At 38.3% G+C, this 16455-nt stretch overlaps 1 protein-coding gene across 1 annotated transcript in view; it reads right to left on the bottom strand.

Moving 5' to 3' along the window:
- mgat4b (alpha-1,3-mannosyl-glycoprotein 4-beta-N-acetylglucosaminyltransferase B) overlaps nucleotides 1–16455 on the bottom strand; it is a 146805-nt gene that overhangs the window by 41635 nt on the left and 88715 nt on the right. The window contains exons 5-6 of the mRNA XM_026940727.3: nucleotides 10530–10576; nucleotides 7362–7475 (exon numbers count right to left, since the gene is read on the bottom strand). Coding sequence (XP_026796528.1) covers nucleotides 7362–7475; nucleotides 10530–10576 — 161 coding nt within the window. The remainder of the gene's footprint in view (nucleotides 1–7361; nucleotides 7476–10529; nucleotides 10577–16455) is intronic.

Genomic DNA, 16455 nt, shown 5'->3' on the forward strand with positions numbered 1-16455 from the left:
ATAACTTTATCCCCAAGATCTCTGAGTAAGATGCTGTCTCCTCTGATGTCCTCCGTCTTCACTATTAATTCATTAATACTGTAATTAATATTGTTGTCAAATGGCATGGATTTATTTGAGTGTATTTACAGCCCAGATCATGAATTTCAGTGTGATATATAGTTACATTAAACTGTCAGAGTGGCCGTCTAGTGTCTAGTGGTTAGGCCACATTGCTCTCACCACTGCACCCTGGGTTCGATTCCCGGACAGGGAACCAACCCCAGTCACTGGGGTTGCGTGCAACAGTGTGCTCTCAGTACCGGTCCCAAGCCCGGATAAAACTGGGGAGGGTTGCGTCAGGAAGGGCATCCGGCATTAAAACTGTGCCAAATCAAAATACTCAAACCAATGATCCGCTGTGGAGCAGCCGAAAGAGGAACAACAACATTTAACTGTCAGACAGTGGCACTGAACTTAACACTGCTCCTTGTCTCGAGCCAATATCACACAAGAAAAATGGGCATAAGTCCAAGTCAGAATTGTGCAAAAACTGAGACACACCTCCTGAACAACTTCTGAACAGTGATTAAGTCTGTAGTTATGTCTGAGGTATGAATATCTACAGTATGTGTGTAATTTCAGAATTAAATTCTCACTACACACACTTAACACAACTCTGAATATGGCCCATGTGGGTACATCTATTAGAGTTGTCAACACTTAACATTCAAGTACATTTAAATATTAAAGAGCCTATAATTTTATACTGCCACAGAATGCCAAACACCCGTAAATTTCCAAGCAAATACACGGAACACCTGATTTTCATTTCGTGACGCCCACAAAACTCCATAAAAGGCAAAGCTCATACAGTTGAAACAGACGTTCTCAAACTTCGATTTCTTTTTTTTTCAAAGCGAAGTATCTTGTTGATTCTCAGCCAGAATCCCTCGAACCCTCCCTGATACCATGTTAGAAAAGCGAAAGATCATGTGTCTGCAGGAAGCAAGTGGTGCGCAGTACACTAGGGAGTATACGACCTGTCCTCTTTTCATACAGCGGCATTCTTAATTGAAAGACTGGTCCAGATTTATGTTGGCTTGCGTTCTTTATTTTTTCATATTGAATATTTCTTTAGGTAATGCCATTAATATTAAAGGTTTTATAAAGTTTTATTAAATATGTGTGTAAAAACACACAAGCTTTTTAAACTTGATGGCACAATCTGTATATAAAAGTGCAGTAACTCATCATGATTTATATGATCTGAAGATAATCAGTCACAGTTTACATGAGTTATTCATTTTTTTCAAAATTTGAGATTTTCATGGATCACAAACGTCTTGTGTAAATGCTCGTCCAAACAATTTACAAATAAATCCGTTCATATCTAGCTTGATAAATGCAGCCCAATAGCAGTAGCACTACACTAAGCAGTTGTTTTACATACTTCAAAACATAATTTATGTTTCTTCTCTATTTAAGGCCCTCCAACACAGTTGGGGTGAATCCGAAATGCCTTCCTACTCACTATATAGACTGACTATTGAGGGAGTGACATAATAGCATTGCATAGCCTATGTAGTAAACTACTGTATAAGCCCAAAAGAATATAGAATCAGATGTGTCAAATCCATTAAAAGTAATTTATAAGTATTACTTTATTACTTTAAGAAAACAAAATAAACTGAATTTGAAAAATAACAAATTACACTATATAGTGACCTTCATATTATAAGGTTTTATCAATAAATACAGATAGATAAAGATAGAACACTATAATAATTTAAGTCACAATTTCTTAGCTCTCTATCACAGTTTTTTTGTTTACGCTGCTGGAGACTTTCTTTCTGATTCTGACACTAGCTCTCATGTGGCTGGGTTTTTCAGGGATAACTGTAAACTAGTATGGTTTGGAGAACTCAATTTTCAGGCAGTAGTATTGCATGAGCTGTCTGAGCTGACTGGAGGTCTAACAGCTATCTAGCACATATCCTGCAATATCTTGGTGTCATGTTACAAAAAAATTATGCCACAGAATTCTCACGTCTGGTTGGTTTCTATAACAGCAGCTCCAACTGAGAGTAGTGCTGGCTGTAATTCACAGGTTCATATTCGTTACAGTACAGTTTCTTTAGTAAAAGCTCGTTCACAGGAATATATATGGTGGATTTAACAAAGAAAAACATGTTGATGATGTTTGGTATGGTTGAATGTTTCATTTTAAATTTATGGAAGCCATCTCCAGTGTCAGCGCTTTGTAACAATCAGTACGTTTTCCACTACAGGAAAGTCTTCAGGACTGAGGAGTGTGCATTGTGATTTCTCAGGAAATATGACAAGCTTAATATTTTTGCTTTATTAACTTGAAGAGAGAGAAAATAATAGGCTAGTGAGGGAAAGACTGTTTGTAGCTGCTATAACATAAGTGATAAAAGGAACTAATTTGTCTCACGGATTTTCCACAACATAAAAATAACTACAAATGGATAAAATATGAATATGAAAATATTCATTAAATTGGAATAGTTGAGAAATCGCTGTGACATAAGGAATAAAACACCTTATAATGTGCAGTCAATCATGTGAGGGTAACAGTAACTCCGCTTCACGGCGTGCCACATCACACCATGCAATCGTGTTTTATTCCTTAAATACTGTACAGGAATATAAATTTCGTGCTTTAAGTCATTTTGTCAAGATAGACACGTGTACTTACACAAGCCAAAACTGAAGCTGATATGCATGTCCATTACTGTGTAAAAGTGTTAGGCTAAAGAAACTGTGTAAAACAAAGATGCCTTCAAAAGTAATAAAAAGATTCTCCCTGTCAAAACAATTACTCTATTGAGCAGTAAACAGTAAAACAATCAATAAAAAATGTAATTTGTCTCCACATTTAAAACTGCATAAATACATACATGTATACTGTGGTGAAGTTTTCTAAGGAAATCTGCGGTAGGTTCTTGGAGAGCTTGCTGCAATTCTTCTATAATATTAATAATAATAATAATAATAAAATAATAATAGCATTTTATTTATAAGTGCCTTTCAGTCTTCCCAAGGACAGCTTCTGCCTAGACAGTCCTAGACAACCATTTTTCTCAGAAATGTGGTCCATTACTTAAAGAAATTCTCTGTAATATTAAATAAAAAATGTTTGGAAATCTTTTTTTTTTCCCTAAATCATACACTCCTTACATAATGTAGCCTACGTGACAATAAAACCCTGATTTCTCCACTGCAGACGCCGGTAACTAGTGAGAGCCACTGCTATCGACTGTATTCAGCTCCACTTGACTCTCGGTGGAGAAGACAACTTGGGCGCAGTAGAACAGAGCTGGTGTCACTGTTACGCTTCCTACTTACAGGGAATTGATCTGTCACTCCAAACCTCAGTAGCCAATATGGACAATATGGATTATGAGGTTTGGCCTTAAAACTCCAGCAGCATAAAAAAAAACTTCCAACAAACAAATAACAATAAAACGTATAAGTACTGTAGATTACTGTAACAATATAGACTATACGGGCAAATGTTTGTGGACACCTGGCCATCACACTCATGTTTTTTTGAACATACCATTCCAGATTTAGTCCCCCTTCACTGTTATTATAACCTCCACTCTTCTGGAAGGCTTTCCACTAGATTTTGGAGTGTGGCTATGGGGATTTGTGCTCATTCAGACACAAGAGCATTAGTGAGGTCAGGCACTGACAGTGAACGAGGTGTGCAGTCGACGTTCCAATTCATCTCAAAGGTGTTCAGTGGGGTTGAGATCAGGGCTCTGTGCAGGTCACTCGAGTTCTTCCTTGGTAAACTATGCCTTCATGGAGCTCGCTTTGTGCACAGGGGCACTGTCATGCTGGAAAATGTTATGCCCCTTAGTTCTAGTGAAGGGAAACTGTAATGCTACAACATACAAAGCCATTCTATACAATTGTGCGCTTCTAATTTTGTGGCAAAAGTTTAGGTAAAACGCACATATGGATGTGATGGTCAGGTGTCCACAAACCTTTGGCCATGTAGTGTATTACTAAGATATACTGTGTTTATTAGCCTAGCAGTCTAGGTTAAATCCTTTAGATTGATGCAAGCACAAGTTCACTTAAGTCCAAACCAAAAAGATAAAACTCAAGTGTTTTCAGTTTCCTAATTGCTTTAAATGAAGATAAGGAGCTGCACCCAATGTGATCAATACTGAAACGTGTTATCAAACTCAATAGCAAACAGGTGGCCCAAAGTCCCGAAGCAGTGCAAGGCAAAAACACAGTGTGTGCTTATGTAGAATGGATTCTCTCCTGTCTTGCTGATTTGCTATTGATCTGTCTGTCTGCTTGATGGCTGATTGACTGGGCTGTCTGGCCAATCAAGGATTGATTTGCTCATCATGCTCTCTTGACTGAATTCGCTGGCTTAGTGTGTGTGTGTGTGTGTGTGTGTGTGTGTGTGTTGGATCCAGAAATATGGGTCCGTATCTGGCACTGTATTTTTTTAAATGTGAAAAAAAGAAGTTTGAAAAAGTAAAAGTTTTTCAGAAATTGTCTGGCATGAATCGGGAATGTGAGAAAAAAGTGTGTGTGCATGTTCTGAATGGCTCTATGTTCATAATCCCTGCCACACACAGCTTGCATATGTCATTTAAAAAAAATCATAAAAATAAAAATCATAAAAATCATTTATCCAATAAGATTTTCACTCCTACACTTTGTGGCAGATATATATATACACTATATTACCAAAAGTATTCGGTCACCTGCCTTGACTCACATATGAACTTAAGTGCCATCCCATTCCTAACCCATAGGGTTCAATATGATGTCGGTCCACCTTTTGCAGCTATTACAGCTTCAACTCTTCTGGGAAGGCTGTCCACAAGGTTGAGGAGTGTGTTTATAGGAATTTTTGACCATTCTTCCAAAAGCGCATTGGTCAGGTCACACACTGATGTTGGTCGAGAAGGCCTGGCTCTCAGTCTCCGCTCTAATTCATCCCAAAGGTGTTCTATCGGGTTCAGGTCAGGACTCTGTGCAGGCCAGTCAAGTTCATCCACACCAGACTCTGTCATCCATGTCTTTATGGACCTTGCTTTGTGCACTGGTGCACAGTCATGTTGGAAGAGGAAGGGGCCCGCTCCAAACTGTTCCCACAAGGTTGGGAGCATGGAATTGTCCAAAATGTTTTGGTATCCTGAAGCATTCAAAGTTCCTTTCACTGGAACTAAGGGGCCAAGCCCAACTCCTGAAAAAGAACCCCACACCATAATTCCTCCTCCACCAAATTTCACACTCGGCACAATGCAGTCCGAAATGTACCGTTCTCCTGGCAACCTCCAAACCCAGACTCGTCCATCAGATTGCCAGATGGAAAAGCGTGATTCATCACTCCAGAGAACGCATCTCCACTGCTCTAGAGTCCAGTGGCGGCGTGCTTTACACCACTGCATCCGACGCTTTGCATTGCACTTGGTGATGTGTGGCTTGGATGCAGCTGCTCGGCCATGGAAACCCATTCCATGAAGCTCTCTGCGTACTGTACTTGAGCTAATCTGAAGGTCACATGAAGTTTGGAGCTCTGTAGCAATTGACTGTGAAGAAAGTCGACGACCTCTTTGCACTATGCGCTTCAGCATCCGCTGACCCCTCTCCGTCAGTTTACGTGGCCTACCACTTTGTGGCTGAGTTGCTGTTGTTCCCAAACTCTTCCATTTTGTTATGATAAAGCTGACAGTTGACTGTGGAATATTTAGGAGCGAGGAAATTTCACAACTGGATTTGTTGCACAGGTGGCATCCTATGACAGTTCCACGCTGGAATTCACTGAGCTCCTGAGAGCGGCCCATTCTTTCACAAATGTTTGTAAAAACAGTCTGCATGCCTAAGTGCTTGATTTTATACACCTGTGGCCAGGCCAAGTGATTAGGACACCTGATTCTGATCATTTGGGTGGGTGACCGAATACTTTTGGTAATATAGTGTATATATATATATATATATATATATAGATATATATGTTTCTAGTGTTACACGCATCACTGGCAGGCATGCTGCATGTGTCACATGTGTCTGGAGTAAAGGACCACCCTGATTAGCAAGGGAGTGTATTAGCAGCGGTGCACATACAGTGCTGTGTGATGCCTTTACTGTGTCTGGTGTAAAATAGAAGTTTCTTCCCTTTTGATTTAAACATGGTTGCTGCTAATTTTGGGTAAAGCTTTGCGCAAGCTTTCTCCTCACCAATTACAAGGCTGATGTTGTTTGTCCCTCCTACACACACTTTATGGCCAAAAGTATGCGGACACCTGACCATCACACTCATGTGTGCCCATTCCAATACCATGGGTATTAATATGAAGTTGGTCCCCCCCTTTTGCTGTTGTAATAACTCTCCTGGGAAGGCTTTCCACTACATTTCGGAGCATGGCTGTGGGGATTTGTGCTCATTCAGCCATAAGAGCATTAGTGAGGTCAGGCACTGACGTTGAGCGAGGAGGCCTTGCATGCAGTCGACGTTCCAATTCATCTCAAAGGTGTTCAGTGGGGTTGAGGTCAAGGCTCTGTGCAGGTCACTCGAGTTCTTCCACACCAGCCTTGGCAAATCATGTCTTTATGGACATCGCTTTGTGCACATTGTCATGCTGGAACAGGTTTGGGCCTCTTAGCTCCACTAAAAATAAATCTAAAAGCTAAAGCATACAATTGTATCCTATAGAATTGTGCGTTACCAACTTTGTGGCAAGAGTTTCGGGAAGAACCACATATGGGTGCGATAGTCAGGTGTCCATATACTTTTGGCCCCATAGTGTAACCTAGTATCAAAACTAGAACAGTTTCATCAAATGTATGCAAACCAAATAAGCATGCTCATTAGAATATTAGACTCTGCCCATCAGGACAGATCACAGATTTATTATATTTCTCTTTATCTCTATTATCTATTTATTAAGACTATGTATTTGTGTGTGTGTGTGTTTGTGTGTGTGTGCGCGCATGCACAGAGTGGAGCGCCAGAGAGTGATAGAGGTTACTACGGTTCAGTAAGCTCTGCGATTGTCTATGCCTCTCTGCTCTCCGCAAATCTGCTGTTTTTGTGTGTGAGAGAGAATGGAGAGAGAGAGAGAGAGAGAGAGAGAGAGAGAGAGAGAGAGAGAGAGAGAGAGAGAGAGAGCGTGTGTGTGTGTGTGTGTGTGTGTGCGCGTGTATCAATGTCCACTAACGTGCTCCGGTGTGCACTGGGGCATTAAATCAAATGGCAAAGCAGGTAGCACACGTTCATGTCACTGACTCAGACAAGGACAAAATCCCAGAGACCTGAAAATGCACTCACTCACTCACTCACTCAGTCACACACACACACACACACACTTTGGTTTTATTACCTGACTCGTTCTTTAGGGTCACCAAATGACTCTTTGAGGTGGGAGAAGTCTGGATAGAAATGAACAGATGGAGAGATGATCTCCAACAAGCCTGACTGAATTTCTGCTGGAAATCTGCGAGAGAAAAAATGATTTTATTGCATGTTGTGTTATAGTTTTATTTTATTACCATTTATGTACATTGTATTTTAGATCATGCTTTATAATAGACATTGCTTTGGCAGCACTGAATAATGACAGATATCCACATAAAGCCTTAAATGAAATGAGATTGAGAAATATTAAGAGAGAAAAAGACAGAGATAGTGTGTGTGTGTGTGTGTGTGTGTGTGTGTGTGTGTGTGTGTGTGAGAGAGAGAGAGAGAGAGAGACAGAGACAGAGACAGAGAGAGGGAGGGGCAGAAAAAGATGGGAAACGGTGATGCGGTGACTAATAGAGGAAAGTGAAATGAAGCAATAATGATGGAGCAGTGCATTAAACAAATCACAGAGGAAGAAGTGTGTGTGCGTGTGTGTGTGTATACACAGACAGTAATAGTGATGGATGGTTAGCTACAGATATGAACAGATCTATCAAAATATAAAAGCACACACTTAGTCTCACTCACACACATAAGCAGGCACATACGTACACTTCAAGAAGCAGTAAACACACTCATGTCCATGTGCACATACTTACAGACAGACCCTTTTCATCATGCAATTGTGTATATCAAACAAAGAAAATCTAAAAACGATCAAATAAAAAAAAAATATATTTTCACCATACTTTGCCATCTTGTAGATGCTGCAACTTATACAGTCTCTGGAAATTTTATTTAGCTTGGTATTGCGCTTAATATGTATATTTAAATATAAATATTTGAGAAAGTGCTGATCTCCTGGGATTTTCACACACACCAGCCTTTAGAATTTACACAGAATGGTGCAAACAACTAAAAACGAAAAACAACCAGTGAGCAGCATTGCTGTGGGTGGAAACACCTTGTTGATGAGAGAGATCAGAGGTGAATAGCCAGACGGGTTCGAGCTGACAGGAAGTCTACAGTAACTCAAATAACCACTCTTTACAACAGTGCTGATCAGAAAAGCATCTCAGAACACACAACACATCAAACCTTGAGGCAGATGGGCTACGACAGTAGAAGACCACATCGGGTTCTACTCCTGTCAGCCAAGAACAGGAATCTGAGGCTACAGTGAGCACAGGCTCACCCAAATGGGACAGCTGACGATTGGATTTCTGCTGTGACATGCATCAATTAAAAGTCAAAATGGTATCTGAGTGAAAGTTAAAACATGTTAGTATTTAAGTAAAGAGTAATCATTTTAATTAATTGATTTTATGACAGTGTTTTTAAACCATGGTCTCACTTGGTAGAAGAAGTCAGAATTTGGTGTTAACAGTATGAATCCATGGATGCAACCTGTCTTGTGTCAACTGTTCAGGCTGGTGGTGGTGGTGTAATGGTGTGGGGAATGTTTTCTTGGCACACATTGGGCTGCTTAATACCAATCAAGCATCATTTGAATGTCACAGCCTACTGTTGCTGACCATGTGCATCTAGCCACCATTTACCATTTATCTTATAAAGGCTACATCCAGCATGATAATGCACCATGTCTCAAAGCACAAGTCATCTTAAATGGGCTCCATGAACAAGCTCGGTGGAATGAAATCCAGTGTACTTCAATGGCCTCCAGATCTGAACCCATTTGAGCACCTCTAGGATGTGGTAGAATGGGAGATTCGCAGCATGAACGTGCAGCTGACAAATCTGCATCAATTATTATCATGCAATCATTTCAACATGTCCAAAATCTCAAAGGAATGTTCCCAACACATCGTGGAATTCATTCCATAAAGAATTTGTATGGTGTTCCTAATAAAGTGGCCGATGAGTAATTATTATATTTGATGCGGCCCATCATGAGGCAGAGTTACTGTTACAATTGCAAAGTTGATTATTTCCCAACAGCACATCCTGAAGTGTTTTATTCCTCTTATACCTACACTAAAAATGTAGATTTATTAAAGAATGACAAGTCGTACATTTTATCTGTTTATAGTTACTTTTAATGTTGGGGAAGGCTGCAAATCATGTTAGTTCCTGTTATCCCTTAAGTTAAAGCAGCTGTAAACAGCTGTTCCCTCACGTAAAAAAAAAAAAGACAAAAGACTTGTTACAAAGCACTGGCACTGGAGACTCCTTCCAAAAATGTTAAATAAACATCTCCTCACAGAAACATTACTATATGAACAACTGCAAATGATTTTAATTCATTTATGTGGAGCATCTTCTATACAAGTTCCTGTGTAGGTTGTTACTATACAAACAATAATGTATTAGAACAAGCACATTAAATCAAACCTGTGATTGGAATTATTATTATTGAATCGACCGTCAGCTGCTGGTATGAAAAAGTAATCAACACCTTCTGACCAATCAGAATCAAGAATTAAGTACTGTGGTCAACTAAAATATACTAGACTATTACAGCAGTAGTATTTTCATACAATAAAAAAATAACTGCTATGTTAACGAGACAGCAAAGAAATGTACAGTATGTAATGATTTTTCCTCTAAGCTGAGAACACTACGGAATACTATAAAATGCAATAAGCAGTGTGTGTGTGTGTGTGTGCATTAGAGTATTCGTTGTATTGGGTTTTCTGTTCATAGCAGATGTACTCACATCTGGAAAATTCAAAACACATAATCCTACAAATATGCTCACGGTGTGAGAAAATGACACACACAGATACAAAATACAGCCCCACACACACACACACACACAAGCACACAGAGTCACACACACAAGCACACACACACACCCAGGCAGACACACACCCTACTGCGCTATGGGTTATTATGCCAGGAATAAGCAGTTTCCTAACAGAGAGAGAAATTGGTTTGGGAGAGATGGCCTCTCAGCACACTCTTTGCCTCTTTCTCTCGTTATCCTGCTCTGCTTTCTGCACTCATTTCCACAAAGGCCCAAAAGAGGAGACTGAAGTCACATGGCCCTTGTTTTTAGTGTGCACAAACTGCTCCTGAGGCTCCAAAAGGGAAACCACACACACACACACGTATCCACACACACACAAACACACATCCACAAATAAACAACAAGCAATAATAAAAAAAAAGAAAATTGTGTACTTACAGGCGCTTGAGGTTGTCAGCAACGCTGTTGGCATACTGCTGGTCCGTCTGCAAAACAAATGAAGTGCAATAAAAGCGCAGCCTTCACGTATTCGGCTAAACCACAACAAATACTGTCCAGTTACAAAAACAAATATCAGCAATGACGTAAATTAGGGACTGGCATCGCTGTTTAACTGCTCTTCTGCTGGATAACCTGCACTGTGTAATAATGATGAATGCATCAGAAAATCTGAGGTGACTTTCACACACACGCATACACACAGATGAAACACAAACACGTATGAATCTGCAAACCAAGCTGACCATGACATGTTGAACTTATCACATCATCAGTGTCTACTAGACGCTGCTTTTGGCATGATCTCGAGAGTCCAGCGAGACAGCAGACAGAAAATGACGAAAGGAAACGGAGATCAGGAAACACCTGGAGACTCTTATAAAACCATATTTTTAGAGGGACAGAGAGATATTTGACAGATATATAGAGGAAGGGGTGATTGTCATGTTATTAGAGTATAGAGGTGGTATGTAAGAAACAAAACACTACACAAAATGCTGTTACAGGACAACAATCAGTTAAAGGGTTGTGTGATGTCACCTGATGCAATGTGTGTTACTGTTTCAAGCCCAAAGCTGAATAAAAACATGTTCCTAAGTGTTTTATTCCTCTTATGTCTCTTATGAAAAAGCTAACATGTAAGTTTTATGTATTAAAGAATGATGAGTCATATTTTTATCCATTTATAGTTACATTTAATATTGTGGAATGTGCATGAAACAAGTGAGTTCCTGTTTTATGTTATAAAAGCTATAAACAGTTCTCTCACCAGCCCTCTTCTACTGAAAAACCAGAAAGCCCTATATCAAAGATTTTCCCATGTCTAGAAAACATAGTTAGAGCTTTACCTCAGAGCGTAACAAAGCACTGACACTGGAGACTCCTTCCATAAATGCTAAATAAACATTTCCCCACAGAAATCAAATTAATATATCACCATTTTAATCTGTTTACACGGAGCATCAAAACAAATCTCTATGAAATAGCTGCTACTATAGAAACAAGAAGACAGAAGCTGCTGTTATAAAAAATTAATCAACACCTTCTGACCAGTCTGATTCATGAATCCAACAGTGCTGTGGTATAGTGTGAGATTCACAATACATAATATTCATCAACACGTTCCACCAACAAAGCGACAACAAAACAGTGGCGCCACGCTGACAATGTACAAGTATTAATTTTCTTTTTAATTAAACCTTACAGAATTTTTTCTGAGGAAAAGTAAGGAAACTGTGTCAGCGACTTGTTCAAATGAGTAACAATGGGGTTATAAAAGCACTGACACCTGAAGATAGCCATAAAACTCAGGAAAGTGTAGATTAAAGGCTTTTAATACATCACAGTATTGATACTGTCGTATCATCCAGCTCCATGATGGAGTAAAAAAACATCCTGCTTTCTATTACTTCAAATTTCTGTCCAGAACTGAAACGATAGCATTTCCGTTACACAGCTTTGTCCTACAAGTGAGAAAGAAAACATTTTTAGTGCTTTGTTTAGGAGGACCGAGTCATCGAACATACAGCAGTAGAAGAGCTCGGCCATACACATGAACTCAAAGAGCACAAACTCTCTCTTCTACTGACAGAAGGCAGCAGAGGACAAAGAGAAAAAGAGCATTATGATAATAGGATCATAATAAGATCAACAACTAAATAACTGTTCTTTAATGCACAGGTATGCGTTCTGATGCTTGTAGTTATTGGCTGTTGTAGTAGTTGTAGTTATTGTAGTTACTGATTTAGTATACAAGTACTCTGTCATGAATCTTGATGTTATAAGGTTATAACTTATTTCTGTTCAGACTATACGTGACTGGACCGACAATGACAAGCGCGTGAAGAAACTGGTGAGTATTGTTGCTAACCAGTTGGAAAATATGATGCAATACGACAATATCATACCAATAAGCAATACTTGCTCTTTTCAGCTTATTATGCACATCATGTGTGCTTATATAGCACTAGCTAAATCCATTGTCCTCACTTTAACAAGCCGCATCATGATCAAAACATGATCTGTTTTTCTACCAAACTTTGCTGTAACAATCCAGATTTTGCCAAATATTAAAATTAGGATTATTTAACACATTTATTCAGCTAATTTAGAAACAAAATGGTTTTACTGTACACTATCAATTCAAATCAGAAAAACATTATTACTATTTCATGAATAGACTGAATTTATATTGATAGATCTGCAATATATACATAATGTGCAGTCACCATTACCTGAATTTGTTTTATTTAGCTTTTAATTTACTTGTATTTCTTTTTTTGTTTTATATACTATTGTAGAATTTTGTTGGGGCTACATATTGTATTCACACCCTTGTACATGTAACATTCATACAATTTAGATAGATAGATAGATAGATTCTAATTCAACACATTAAATGTTTCTATTAAATGCTTAACCCTTACATACATAAATTATTTATACACATGTCCAGATTCTTTAGATTCTCTTTTTTGTAAGGTTGCATAACATATGAATTGTGATTCCGCCTAAATATCTAAAATATCAAATATTAAAAACTAAATGGATTGTCCATGAGTAAAAAATGCTAATCCAGTATACCTGAAAAAATAATAATAATAAAAAGTCCTAAATTCTTAACATTCAGGGCTAAAATATTTAATGCTGAAGACAAAAACTTTCAGAAAATATCATTTCTGAACATAGAAAATGTGCTTAGTTGAGTACTGTTGCATGAAAAAAAAAAAATTCCCCAAACAAAAAAAAAAAAAAAATGTTTTTAGTTGAGTCTGGCACAATTTTTTTTTTTAACTTAATTTTTTTTGTTGTTGTTTGATGTAGAAAGTTTGTAAAGATTGATAACAACAAACGTAAAATTTACATTAAAGTGATTTGGAGTATATATGAGTTTTGAATTGACTGTCAAGAGTTTTAAAGTGACATTCAATTAAACTACATGAATGAGTTCATGATAATTTAATGCACCAGAATCAATAAAACAGACACTGAGAAAGTAGGAATCATAAAAAAAATCAGATTATTTGTGACTTTTTTCTTCTGTCTCCTCTTTTCCTTGTTAAATATTTCATTTTTAATATTTTTTAGATTCATTTATCACATGTAGCCCTACTGTTCTGTGAATACTTTGTTAGCAGCATGAAATAGAGTCTATATCAAGTTTTGAGCAAATGTCTTCAAGCGTCATGATTTTATATTCTTTCTGACATGTCTAGACAAGTGAAGGCCCAGCAGAACCAAGAGAGCACGATGTTAAGACTTTAAAATTCTGTGGATTGTTCCAGACGCGGCAGGACATACCAACTCACTCCAAGGACTGGCCTATAAATCCTTCTCCCTCAACAAAAGCGTCGGGTTTAACTGAGCCATTAACCGATGAATAAATCATCAAGCAATTACTGGGTCACACGGTCACGCTTTGGCAAGAGACAGGGGGCAAAATGGCGTCGGCTTAGACGTGCTTTTCATTACGGCTCGCATGATGGTGATAGATGGCACGAAGCGTCCTGTTATTAATCAGGCGAGCTGTGAGCCTGATCTAAAAGCACAGTACGAAATCAGAGCCATGCAGCATTCTCACAATGAGCCGTGCCTTCCAACGCTGTTTTACCTCACACACACTCATGTATGACTGCTTCTCTTTCTCTCTCTCTCTCTCTCACACACACACACTCACACAAACACACACACATCAAGGAAGTCCATTTGTGTATTTCTTATCTGTCTATCTCATGCAAATAATTATGCGGCTTAAACGAAATATCAGATCAGCATGGCGGAAGAAGAGGATGGACCTCGAGAGGGAGAGAGAGAGAGAGAGAGAGAGAGGGAGGGAAAGAGAGAGAGAGAGTGTAATGCTGTGTAATGGCAGTGCCTCTCCATTGCTCTTTGTGTGCCCTTTTAAAGTCGGACCGTAATAAAGATGAGAGATGACATGTGCTTAAACTACACTTAGAGCTACGAGTGGAGTCTGGGGACAGGACACACACGCACACACACACACACACACACACACACACACACGCACATACACACAGCAAGTCCTGATAGATCACAGCTTCATTTATCCATTAACTCCACCCAGTGTGTTAATTACTGTGAACTTATTCGCACAAACACACAGGCAGCGCAGTAAATAAATTCATTCTGTTTGAACGTGTTGATGCAAGCTGTCCTTAGAGAACGTTATATACTTCTGGGAGGAACCATATCATTCCTGAGCAAATGTCCATAAAAAGCTGTAAGTCCAAGACATTGCTGGTGCAACTGTCTGCCTCGAGCCACTATTTGATCTTTTTAACTGCTTACTATGGCCTTCTTACTCATGGTTATGTGCTTTACTTGGCAGTCTGTTGCCAGTAGCAAGGGTTGGGCAGCATGTAATATTAACTTATATCACAATGCACTTTTCAAATCCACTAGCACTGGCATCAAACCTTTATAACACTGACCAACTTCAGTATTACTCACAGAAACAAGCTGCGGTGTGCATGTTTAAATAGATTTTTGTACTGTGTGTTTTGTTAAAGATTTTATTTTTAATATATTAAAGGAAAAATTCACCCTGAATGACTTGCATATCAATATTTATAATTAATGTGTGCTATGTAATGGCATCCAATGTTTATTTTATAATAAAATTCTGAATCTTCATTCAGTGCCATGTTTTATATAACATCAGTTTACCCACAATTCTACCTCCCAATACTGGATTTATGTTGCAATTGACTTACCTTGAAGTCAGAACACAGAATTATGTCATTTTCAACCTCTGTGTGTTCAAATTACAAAGTGGATGCCTCAATGTTCATCTTTTGTTAGCAACAAGCTAGCCAGCTACCTGTGATGAGTGATATATATTTACTTCACAAAACAGCGCATTGTATAGTCAATGTTATAGACTAGCAACAAGCGAATATGTCTGTATGTTGATTAAGCTAAAGCAAATAATTTTATAATGCATAACTCATTTAAAGGTAAACGACGGTGCTTTGTTTACTTCTGATGCCATGAGCAGCCATGTTGATTTCACACCACTTGCTGAACTCAGGGTTAATGAGACCGTCCTGAGTTCCCGAGTAGGAATTCCAAATGGTTGTTTTGTGTCTTGTGTGATATTTTGCCAGATGGCTCAAAACCACTGATATTGTTCATAGTTTGACTGACTGCTTCATGGCTAGTATTTGTAACACTCCTGAATATTAGCACTCACTCCAACCCTAGTGTTTAATTTCATCACTCTGTAATTCCTGCATTTATTTTGCACTTAATTCTGCCTCACACGTATGGGGCTTTGGATAAAAAAAAATCTTTTCAAAAGACAATGGAAAAAAGCTAAATTAATAAACACAACCATGAATCAGTAATCAGAGGAAGAAATAAGTGTTTTACTGGCAACAGTGAATGCTATAGTGCTAATGCTGATAGTAATAAAACTTTGCCCAGCTAAACACAAATATATTAGGCTACTATTACATGTTTCTTTGAACCATGCTTATTTATAATGATTTATTATTGCAACAGCCAAACCTTTTTTTTTTAATTATTATTATTATTCTTAGGCTACTTTGTATTGCAACTTATGGCTGATTTAATACATGAAATGGGATTTGTTTTATTGTTCAATTTTCTTTGAGCTTGTGAGCTAGTGCTGGTTTAAATTGGAATGAGCTGGATACAATAAAAAAAACTCCAAAAGGACTACACAATAAATACCTGGCAAGTACATGCAGGTAATTTTAATAATCTGAAAGACTCACCCAGAAAACCAATTTGTGTGTGTTGCTCAGGTCTGAATACAGAAAGCTTCATCTGTATTTATGTATCATTTATCTGTTTATATATCTTGTGAACTGAAGTTGCTCAT

Source organism: Pangasianodon hypophthalmus, chromosome 7, assembly GCF_027358585.1.
Source record: "Pangasianodon hypophthalmus isolate fPanHyp1 chromosome 7, fPanHyp1.pri, whole genome shotgun sequence".
Classification (NCBI taxonomy): domain Eukaryota; kingdom Metazoa; phylum Chordata; class Actinopteri; order Siluriformes; family Pangasiidae; genus Pangasianodon; species Pangasianodon hypophthalmus.